Raw genomic sequence first — 11,950 nt, forward strand, 5'->3', positions numbered from 1 at the left:
GCGGCCCGGCGCGGCTGAGCTGTGGCGGCCCCGCGCCCAGGTGAGGGGCGGCCTGGCTCGGCCCGGCCCGGCCCGACGGGAGGCGGCGGCCGCCGCCGTGAGGGAGCGGTGGCGGCCCTGGGGCTCCGGCACTGTGCTGTACCTGCCGCGCCTCGCCGTGTGGCGGGGCGGCGGCTCAGGCCCGGCAACCGGGTGGCTCGGCCCGCCTGCGCGGGCTCTCCTCGTGCCGCAGGAGCCTGGCGTGTGGGCCCGGGAGGCGCTTGGGTGGGATCAGCGGGAGGAACGGCCCTGCACGACGGCGTGGGCGCCCGGTTCTAAATGCGGTGCGCGGCGGAGGTCCTGCCCGCCGGGCCCGGGGGACGGCTATGGCCCGGGGATGAGCAGGAGGGTTCTCACGCCCGTGCCTCGGGGGAGTGGCACTTCTGGTTTATTTTCCGTTGTGGTTGTGGTGTTTTGTTTTTTTCTATAAGAGAAGATGATGTGTCAGCCCTTCTCAGATCTTCCCTTGATGCAAAACTGGCAGATGAGGTGTTCTTGTTTTATTTATTTCTAGCTCTCTTTCTGTTTCTTGTTTCGGTTTGAGGTGGTTTTGGTGTTTTGGGGTTTTGTTTTAGATTAGCATTTCTGCATATCACTTTCTTAAAAAAATACATTTGTTTTGGAAGGGGCTAAGTAATGAAAGTGTGGATCAGGACTTAAACCACTTCTTCCATTACAAGGATAGCATCTAGTCTGCACTTACGTAATCGTGTTTGTGCCATACCTGTTGGCTGGCAGGCAGGTGTGACTGAAGATGGAAAGTAAAAATGATGCAACTAGCTACTTGAGGAAGTTTTCTTCTGCTGACCATTATTCCATCATTCTTGTGATAGATAGTCATATTCCCATTTCAGAATTCATTACTGGTGCTAAGACTCAGGATTTTGGACCACATGTCTAACAAAGTTGGCAGGACCTGAAGAAGAAACTTTCATTTTTGGGTAGATTATTCCAGAATGTCTGTTGCAATGTCCTTTGAAGCAGCTTGTACTGGATACTGCTGCTGATGTGCTGCTGGCCTGACTGATGCAGACTCCTGAGTTCCTGTTTTTGTAATTTAAATATAAAACTTAACATGAGACATAACTTCAGTGGGTTACTTTATGGGAAAATAAGTTCAACAAATAGTAGTAGAAATAATTTCTGCACTTCATTCTGTCAGTTTTCTGTTAGCCAAACTCTCAAATATCTTCTGTAAGAGAAGCAGAAACTTTGTCTTACTAGATGCTGCCTACCCTCAGTAAGCAGCTGAAGGTTGTGACAAGTATGTAGTGTGGGAGGCCATAATGTTACTACATTTTTCTGATTTTCATAGCTTTTAGTTTCAGCCTTTAAGTGTTTACATTCTGGGTGTGGGCATTTCTAAGGCCCTGTCTCCCCTAGGAGTGTATTGCACTATGTGTTGCTCTTTTAGCAGCATGGATTTCTTTAGCCCCCAGTGTGTTGACTGATCACTCATTCTTTCTCTCATGACTTACTCTACTCTTGAGAATGAAACAAACTGTGTTAGCAAAAACACAGCTTTGCAGGTTCAGCTGTATTTGTTTTAAGAACTTCACCCAGCACAACTGTCTTGTTTTGCAATTCAGCCCTTGGGACAACAAAGCTTTCATAAGATAAATAGTGCCCTAAGTAATTTTAATTCTTGAAATAAATGTTGTTTATGAATAGCCTTTCATTTTTAGTTTGTTTTACTTTTTGGAGTGGAAAGACATGTCCAATACATTAGGTTTTGATCTAAATTTCATTCTTTCAGCATTTTGATATATTTGTTAAAGTCCCCAGTTAGGTCACTGGCAGTATAAAAGGAGATATGCAACTACCCACTGTTGCTGTGTTATACTGATGGAACTTTCTTTAGATTCAGATAAAGTCTTTCTTCTTTGTTTTTAACTGTTTTTGTAGTTCCTCAATGGAAAATATGTTAAAAACTGCCTGCAGCACTATGCAAGCACTTGGACAAAATAGTCATCTACTGACACCCTTGAGGAATTGTTGGGCAAAGTGACAGAAATGAAGAGCTTCAACCATCGCTTCAGTATGGCGGCAGCTGAATCTGACAAAGACTCCGGATATTCAGGTTTAGGAAACTGCTGTGTTACCTTTGTTGTGTGTTACCATGCTGAGGCTGTGCTTTAATTGGTGATGTTTAACAAATCTAAGTAAAAGAGTTTGTGTCTCACTATCTTGGAGGGCCTTTCTATGCAAGATAGGTTTCACCTGTAATCATCCTGCCACCAAAGTCTTTTGAAGTAGAACATGACCAAGTTATAAAGTTCATCCTGTGAATTTGAATGGCATGGGAATTTAGAATTAATGGAAGAATCTCAGACTTCAGAGTCTAGAAATGGAGTTGTCAAAATTGCTTTTTGTTCTTTGCAGTGATTAATGAATTTTTGGATTATGCTGCCCAGTGTCTCTTACTATCTGACCATATTGTCAGTAGAGCCTGATAAACCAGAGAGTAATGGTTATAACAGTAGTAAAATAATAGACACGGTGTGCTGTTTCAGTACTCAACAAAAGTGTGCAAAAATGACCTTTAAAGGAGAAAAAAAGCACTTCTATGAAAGATACCTGCTTTACTGGGGTTTTAGATAGAAAATTTCAAGACACAAAATGCCTGCATCACAAACTATGGATGTGGCAATGCTGGAGCCTGTAGTGCTTTCCTGTATAAGTTTTTAGAGCAACCTTCATGATACTATGCAGTCCCTTGGAGACTAAATACAAAAGAACAAAAAGTAATAGATTTTCGGGGGAGAAAATGTCTGTGTAAGAATGTATCTGTGACCTGAAATACAAAGCCTTTTATTAGAGGCTGTCTAACAGCTGTCACAGCAGCTTTAATTTTGTTAATATTACAGAAGTAAATTTTATTGTTCTTTGTGACTTCGTTGAAAGGAGGCAGAATAGTAGGACTGGAAGGCAGTAATAAGCATATTGCATGTGAAACGACTAACAGCTGAATTCTACATCTGGCAGATGGAAGTTCAGAGTGCCCAAGTGCTATGGAGCAGATGGACTCAGAGGATGTGCTGAATGCACTGTGTTGGAATGCAGAGGATGGACCTTGGCAATGCCCGAGGACCACAAGCAGCTCCTTTCCTGCACTATCTCCTATGGTTGTTATGAAAAATGTGTTGGTTAAGCAGGTAGGGAAGAAATAATATCTTTAAAAATATTGCATGTTCTTAATTTTTTTAAAAAAAGTTTTTCCTTTCAAAAAAGATTTTGCAAAGTTGCTACAGTCCAGAAAGCAACTGGTAATTTAAGAAGTTCTAATGTGATTCTCTGTTCTTTTGAGAGGCAGCTGGAATCACTAAGATGGAATGTGAAATCAGGAAACTGCTCCATCTAATAAACCTCTTTGTCTCAAAGGAGTCCCCCCAAAATACATCTGCAAGAATGTTATGTAAATAGCACCAAAGATTAAACAGAAAAGGGTGATTTGCTTTTGGAAGCTGCTGTTGTCTTTTTCATTCAGTAAAGATGGTGAAGTAGGATGATAGGTTTGTTTCCTTAACTCTTAGGTTCTAGAAGTGCTTCATATGCAATGGGAAACACTAATCCAGAAAAGTTAAATCTTATCCAAAGTTAGCTGTGGTACTTCTGTTTTAATAGTTATTTCACTTAATTGCATGTGATGGCTCACACTGCAACAATTACATTCCCTATTTATATTCTCCAGTATTTTTGTAATGTATAGTTCCTCTGGCACATCTGTGAGACCCTCTGTGTAAATTTTACATTTTAACAGAAGATGTGAGAAGTCCAAAGTACTGTCATATTAGTAGACCTCCTGCTCTATACTCACTCATTTTTGGAGCAGAGCAAAAGTTCTTCAGTGCTTCTTTTTACTAGAATACTTCTGAGAATACAGTGGGAAGGCGGAAAAAGAATTTAGATCCTGATTCTTTTTCTACTGAATCTGTTACGACAACAAGCAAGACGTAATATACACTGTTAGTATTTAGTAGATTATGCTTTTGTGGGGGAGGTGGTTCTGTTCCCTGAGCATCATGCTTTATCTTGACAAGAAACAATTTTATTTTATAGTCACGTTCCTAGATGTGTGGACAACACACTGTGTAAACAAATGCTGACATTTTTATGTAGTTTTTATACAGGCAAGCTTCACCAAAGGCTGATAGCCTTTGGCCCAGAGCTCAAGAATTAAGACATTACCTGCACTGATTCCAGTGGTAAACTCCAAGTTGTGTTGCCAGCAATAAAAAGCAGCCGTTAATAATAAGTAGCTTATATATAGAGATGTATATATATATATATATAAATCCAACCACATACATATATATAAAAAAAAACCTGGTAGTATAGCAAAAAAGAAATTTGGCAAGGGATAGTTGGAGGTGGATAAAATGACCACACTTGGTTCTCTTGAGCAGTGCATCATAATACCTAACTGTGTATGATTAAAGATAGTACTGTTAAATGGAAAAACATTTACTACAATAAAGAAAAGCAACAAATCTGAATCAGAATAATAATGAAATGTCTTTCTGCCTCTTTTCATTATGCCTGGTTATCTCAGATGGTCAGCTTTTTAAAATGGTCTTTTCAAGGCAGCGCTCAGTTGGACTTGCTGGACCAAAAAAAAAAGAAAAAGCAGCATCCAGTTACTGCTGTTTATTTCTTCCAGTTTCAATCAGCATCATTCTTCTGTCTTGGAACCACTGTGATCCTCCACAGTGATGGTTACCTGCTGTTATCTGCTGGTCCAATTTCAGAATGTAAACAGCTAACAATAATGCTACTAAAAAAAAAAATCAAGTGGCAATTAATTATCTAAAACACAGTTCTTCTGGTTGTGGTAAGGTTTCTGTAAGTCTTGTGAAAGTCTTCAATAAGTAGGAAGGCTTTTTCGACAAGTGGCACTGGTACATCAGGAAATCAGCCTTCATAGCTTTCATTAAAAAAAGGCAACAAAACACACAACAATTTGCAGGATTAGTAAAATAAAGGTGTCCTTCTCTACTGAAAATGAGATTTTGAGTAGGAGAACAAGAACACTGTGCAATGTGAGAAGGAAATGAAGAAACAACAGAGATAGGAAGAAACCCAAGAGCAAGATAAACAGTTACAACAGCTCTTTTGGTCTCAATGATTATGGGGCTCTGCTGTGCTAGGTGCTGTTCAGTGCAGTAAATGGCAACTTCTGACTCCAAAGCTTTGCTCCTTAAGGCTACATGTTCTGTCCTGTGTATGTGTAGCTACAGTATTTATATGCTTCCTCACTCCTTACATCTCCAGATACTTTTCTTTTGAATGTTCTTTCTCTTGTGTTAAGGTAGTAATATTTATTTTTACAGGTAGCTGTTCTGTACCCCTATTCCATAAGCATCTTGCCCACTGAACCAAAGAAACATTGTGTCAGAGTAGGTAATTGAATGTTATCTCCAAGTCTCAGTGTCCTAATCAGTGGGTAATACCTACTTTTGGTAAGTTCCAAGTCCTTTACTGGGGGAATGGACTTTAGCAAAGCATGTTAGCGTTTGCCAGTTTAAAACTTATGAGGCTGGTGGAAAGGATATGGATTTCAGATTACTAAAAATAATAAGATGTATTTGTGGTAGCTAAAAACTGTGCCTTCAGCAGGCCTGCCAGTTGTGTTCCAAGTTGTAAGGAATCGAAAAAGCAGCTGACAATGTATTAGTATAATTGTAGTGGTGATGGCTTGAATATATTAAGAAGTGAGATTTTGCTTTAGAAAGAATTAGTGTCTCTTACTAGACTATTTGATATCTTTGGAGAAAAGCAGTCATGTTTTTGGCCAGAAGGTCTCATGAAGATCTGTAGTAAGGTGCTGGAGGAAAAAGAGGTAATGTCTTGTAAAAATGGATGTTTACCCCTATATTCCAGAGTATGGCTTGTGGGAGGGAGTAAAAACTTTGGCATTGTTCTTGATGTAAAATGCTCTTAAGGTTTATCAGTGCACACTATTTCACCAGAGGTATGAAGTTAAACTCCTTTGGGCTTCTGGCAGGCTTTTCTCCTTGCATTGGTTGATATTCAGCCTTTTTTTTTCTGCTTCGTAGTTTTAAATTGATTGAAACCGTGTATTGTACTTCAAATTACAAGACTTACTGAACAACTGTTGCGTATCTTAAATAACCATTTCAAAAGCTTGCTATAAGAATAGATTTGAGAAGATTTGACTTGCTGCATTTCAACAAAGAAGGTGTCTGAATTGTTCCTAAAATGTCTTTGCAGTCTTTCCTTGACTCTTAATATATTTCATAACCACAAAGCTTAATTATTTTTCAGCTTTCCTGTGCACTTGTAGTTTGATCCCAAGTCTGGGTCAAACTTTTTAATGAACATTGAACAATACAGGCTTTCATTGTAATCCTCATTTAGGAAAGCATGTATAAATTCAGATTGAATTGTTTTAAAATATATCTGTTGTTGTATAGTAAAAGGATTATGGATTACAGCTTTATTTCCAGAGTTACGCTCCATTGTCAGAGAAAGAGAAGGATGAGTTTGATAGAAAACTCTTCAGAAGACATTAATTGGACAGTATATATCAAATATGGAAAAATGGCACAGTCTACCTGTTTCATTTAAGTTTTTTTTTATCATCTTCTACAATGCTTTTGTAAGACTTGTGGTTTTTCCCTGTTTGTGCTTCTCAGGGGAGTTCATCACAGCTCCAGTCTTGGACTGTGCAGCCATCCTTTGAAGTGATTCCAGCTCAGCCACAGCTAGTGTTTCTTCGTCCGTCAATCCCACCTCCCATTAATCCTCACTCTGTTGGGAAAAAGAGAAATGACTCCACTAATTACCTGCCCATCCTGAATTCTTATCCCAAAATAGCACCACAGCCCTGCAAAAGAGATCACTCCTTTGATCTAGAAGAATGTCAGGAAACCACTTGCCATAAACGACTCTGCACTGAAGCACCCAAGATGGAGACTTCTCCTGTACTGATGAGCACAGGCTTGCCTCCTAGTCCTTTTGCCCACCTACCAGTTAGCTTTAAGACCCCTCAGGATTCTAACCAGCAAAGTTCTTCAGCTGTGATGACAAGTGGAAAACTGTCAGCTCTTCCTGGTTGTCATCATGTTTCCAGTGACACTCAGAAAGCGCCAGGTTTGACTCCCCTTTTGCCCTTTGGAACTCTGCAGGCAACAAAGTGCACCCTTCATGAGAGCGAGAGTGCATCACAGACTACAATGCCGTCTGCAGTGTGGAGCCCTCCATTGATACCAGAAGAGATTTGCACTACCCCTGAGCTGCTCTTGCAACAACAAAGCAAGTGCAGACGCTTTCAGAATACGCTTGTTGTGCTACGCAGGTCAGGATTGCTGGAGATCACTTTAAAAACCAAGGAGCTCATTCATCAGAACCAGGTGACTCAGGCCGAGCTGGACCGGCTGAAGCATCAAACGCAGCTTTTCATAGAGGCAATAAAGAATAATGCTCCACAGTCATGGGCAGAGCTAGAAGCATCTCTAACAGGATCTGATAAAGCTGATAGCAACCTTGAAGACCCCACTTATCCCAACATGTAGTAAAAATCTGCATAGATGTTGGTCAAGTTATTTCTGTGCCTCCTTTTTCCTATCTCAGACTTTTACTTGAGCATTTTTTGAGTCCAAGACTTGTAATTGCCATTAACAATTTGTCTTCAGAGCCAGCTTTGGGACTGGAATAGCATGGTGGGTTCTAGACAGAATAGGTACTTAGTACTGCAGTGAATTTCATGCTAACTCTTTGTAATTCCTTGGACTGAAGAAGCTTGGATGGGCTCTGCTGGCATGTTCCCATTCTTGAAAGGAAGACAGTCATTTGCAGTATTCTGCAAGCATCTTCCTATTGCCATCTTCAGATAGTTGTTTCTGAGAGTGCAGCAGCAGAACAGGCCCCACTGTGGGGCCATCATCAGTTCCAAGCAGGTGAAGGGAGTTGGTGTGAGGTGAAGTAAGTCCTTCTCCCACCCCCTTCCTTCTTTTTTTTATTTAGAGAAATCAGATGAATGTAGCGAGGGTGGGAGGTGTGTCAGCTTGGATAAACGCTCTAAAAATTTTATCTACCTAAGTTTGAACTTCAAAAAACAAACTCCAAGACATTTTTTCCTCCATATAGATTGATAGCATTCCTGGTCTGCTTGCCTTGAGACATTGCTGATAGCACTGTGTGCATAAGATACTGACCTTGCTAGTGGAGAGCCACAGTAGTCATGTTAAAAAAGCTGTTTTACAGATGTTTATTTCATTGCAGTTTATCTAGACACTTAACTACATCACTCCCTGCAATCTGAAGGGATCATTTTTCAGAGCCAGTGTGTGTAGAAAATTGAGAACAGCTTTGTCTCAGAACGTTAAGGAATCCGAATAGTCTGTGATATGTTCCTTTCTGTGTGACAATGTTTTAAAAAACTCGTGCCATCTAGGTGACTAGGTATTTTGATGCTGTGATTCCTTTTATCATCTGTTTCAGATTGTTAAAAAAAGGAACTTGAAAGTAGAGTGGATGTCTTGCTAATTTGTGACTAGACCTTTACGTTTTCTGATGCCTCTAGGAGTCAGTATTGCAGAAGTCTGTAGAGAATACTTTTATAGTCCTTCCTCAAATAGGTGCATTAGAGAAACTGTAAGGGCCTTCTCTCTTGTAAGGGATTTTACCCTTTATACACTGATGAAATGTTTTACGTGTCTTACCAAGTTGAGGCATGTGAGTCCTCTTTGTACTAGCCATGGGCCTAGAGAGTAAATGTTGTGGCAGGGTTTGCCCTAGTGGAGCTGTAGCAAACTAGTAGCCATGCCTTTCATGGGATCCTGCCTACCTGCTGAAGACTGGTGCAGTATGTGGGAATTGTTTAAAAGTGTTCTTAGACACTGTTCTGGCATTTCTTTTTTTTTTAATATACCTGATACAGTTGTGATACCACCATGTCTCATAACTTGCAGCCTGGTGATACTGAAACTTAGCCAGCAAACCCAGAAGGCAGCACAGTACAGGGTAATAATGTAGGACATGTCCAGTGTAGACACAATCTATCAGTTGTGATACCTGCACGAAATGACATTTGGCAGGATAGATGTGATGGTACCTCAGGCCATTTATGAAATAAGAAGATTTTGTTTTCATCTGAACTTCTTACAAGGAGAGGAGGCAGATCCATTGATCAAATACATGTAATAGGCCTAGAGGTGAGAGGTATGAGAAAGTGCGTAGGATATTTTTCCTACTTTTCCTAAAGTTCTTATTCTATCTTTTAAATAGAGAGGAGAATTTGAAGTTCAGAATATGTATTTATAGGAAGCGATTGCCCTAGAAAACAAGATGATGGGCTCAGGGTACCTGGAGATGAAAGGGAGGCAGAAAAAATGAAGTCAAGTTGTAGCTGTCTGAGACAAGAAAAAATGAGTCTACCGGTGACCTTCTCCATTCTATTTCCACTGCTCTGATAGAGTATAAAAGAATGAAAAACTTGCCTTGCAGGGCAGTGCCCTCTGACTTAGGGAGACTTAGCTGATGGAAATCTCTCCTAGTCCTTATAGCAGCACATGTATTTTTTCCCTGACAGTACGGAGGGTGGGCTGAAGTGGGTGTGCTTACAGCTAATGGGCCTTTCAGCTGGTGTAATTTGTATAAATATATGTTCAATAAATCTGTGAATAAAGTCCAGCAGCTGGTTAGAAATCTCTTCCTGGGCATCAGTCCAGACTTAAAAAGTATTTACTCAACTAGAAAAATCCACTCTGGAACTCATACTTAAATCTGGGGCCCCTTAGGAAGCATATCCCTAGATAATGGAAAACCTTAACTCAACATCTATTAAAAAAAAGGATGTTGAAGGTCCCTGGTTATAAATATATCATCAGGTACCATTCTGTTCAGTTTTCTTAGCTGCCTTTATTCCTGGGAGCCCTGATAGAGATTTAAAACAATAAGGGCTTTCCTTTCTTGGCTGCAATGTAATAAAATAGGTTAGCTTGGAAGTGCATTGAGAAAATTAGTTGACTACATCAGGACCAGGGTATGTCCAGATTCTGGGCAGGATCTTGAAGTGGTCCAGTAGATTTGAACAGAAATGTTAGCCTCTGTATGGAAACTATAAGCAATGAACTCACAGGGGTTTTTGATCTTTGAAGCAGCAAGACTTGCTATTAAGAAGTTAGCTGAAGGCAGCTGTCTTGGTCTAATTGGTCAGATAGCCCGCTGCAGCTTCAGCTGTTGCTGACAACTTACAATTGGGGTAGCTTGATGGGTCAGACAGACTGATTTTTATATTAAGTTTTAATAAATGTTGGTATTTTTGATTACTTTTACTATGTCTTTTTGAAATTCTGCTATTCTGGTTGGAATGTAAATATTTTCTGTACTTTCAAAGCCCGTTGCTAGCTCTGAATACAGTAGCCTAACGCCTCTGTTATAGAACACGACCTTTTTGCTAAAACTTTACAGAAACTGACTGTGAAATACGAATGAAATAAAGTATATACTTGAAAAGTTTGTGGGTTATTTAGTGGTGTTGAACTGCAAAGTTGCTGGTTCCAAAGCATGCTTTAAATACAGCTCCACAGCAGCATGTTGCCCATGTGGGAAAGTGCAGATCCAAAACTGATACTATGATGTATCTCTCTGAAGACAGTCATGTGAGCTTTAACAGTATGTATGAATTAAAGGGTCTCTGGGAGGAGCATGCATAGAAATGGGCTGTACAGAACTCTAAAAATACATTGTCGTGGGTGACCGCTGCCATAGATCTGTCATGAACAACCTAGAAGGATTTTTCCATCTCTGAACTGTTGTCTCCATGATGACTGTACATTATGCTCACCGTCTGTGCAGGGTGAACTCCCACGCTGTGTCTTAATCCTGTCAGCTGGGTATGCAGAAGTTTGAAATTGTGAAGTAAAAATCTTGACTACTGAAAGAATTACTGGAGTAAAAAATTTTATACTCTCTTTTGAAGAACATTCTCCAACTAAATCTGTATACAAGCTTTTCACCAAAACACATTTCTTCAAAATGTGCCTGTCTTGACATGGTCTTTCTTTTGTTCAAACATGACTCTTGCAGGGAGAACTAGGCAGTCATGTCCAAAATATCCAGCAGCCTCGTGGCATGAGATTTTGTCCTAAGATACAAGAGATTCTGGTCAAAGCTCTTACTTGGCACCACACAAGACAATTTGAATCTTATTGCCTTGTATCCAAAAAGGAGTGCCATCAACTGAAATTTTATTTCCTGAGACTGGAGACTCTGTGTTTGCAAATTTTATGTTCATAAAAGTACGGATACAATTCAAGCAGGAAATTCTTGGGTTTCTGTCTCTTCTGACTACCTTTTCCTTTACATGGTTAAGTCTATCTGCAGCATGTCAAGCCTTTTCACCTTTATTTCACCGAGGCCCTACAGGTGAATTTCTTCTTTCAAGTGTGTTGCATCTGTCTTGGTTTTCTTTCTCATGATAAAAACGTTCTGAAAGGAACGTTGCAGGCTTGGGCTGAGCAATCTCCTGGCATGCAAAATTTCTGGCATCCACTAGATTGAACATAGCATGCTGTTACTGCTTTCATTTTCATAATTTCTGGTACAAAAATGTAGGGTCCCTCCCTACCTACACAATTTTACACTCTTGCTGTACCTAGGTGATGCTTCTTTCAGGTGGCAGTATAATGCAGCCATATAGTCCCAACAGTATTGCATGGTCCTACGTGTCAAAAATGCTCATGCCCACTTCTCTTCCCTTTTTAAATCTACCTCATTTGAAGTATTTCCATGAAAAAAAATGTAGCAGTTCCAGTGTAATCTGATTCAGAAGGCAGAAGGAAACACCATGTGTTCAGTCTGCTCTCTTGCAGAGCAGTTTCCAAGACTTCCTCAAATTCTTGTTTAACTAAAGCTGTTCTTAGAAGAAGCATCCTGCATTGATTTG

General features: G+C 40.3%; 1 protein-coding gene across 2 annotated transcripts; it reads left to right on the plus strand.

Moving 5' to 3' along the window:
* On the plus strand, positions 1-10,521 carry CIPC (CLOCK interacting pacemaker). 2 transcript variants are annotated; one of them, XM_042047099.1, is made up of 4 exons: positions 1-40; positions 1,945-2,119; positions 3,025-3,194; positions 6,696-10,521. In XM_042047099.1, the coding sequence occupies exons 2-4, from the start codon at positions 2,053-2,055 to the stop codon at positions 7,572-7,574; spliced, it is 1,116 nt and encodes a 371-aa protein (XP_041903033.1). In that variant the 5' UTR covers positions 1-40; positions 1,945-2,052; the 3' UTR covers positions 7,575-10,521. The 2 variants fall into 2 exon arrangements, with proteins under 2 accessions (XP_041903033.1, XP_041903034.1); XM_042047100.1 differs by lacking the exon at positions 1-40 and adding an exon at positions 103-425.
* The last annotated feature ends 1,429 nt before the right edge of the window (positions 10,522-11,950 follow it).

This window comes from Corvus kubaryi, unplaced genomic scaffold (genome assembly GCF_017639235.1).
Source record: "Corvus kubaryi isolate FWS band 111438036 unplaced genomic scaffold, C.kubaryi_AGA036_p1.0 66, whole genome shotgun sequence".
In the NCBI taxonomy this organism is placed as follows: Eukaryota; Metazoa; Chordata; class Aves; order Passeriformes; family Corvidae; genus Corvus; species Corvus kubaryi.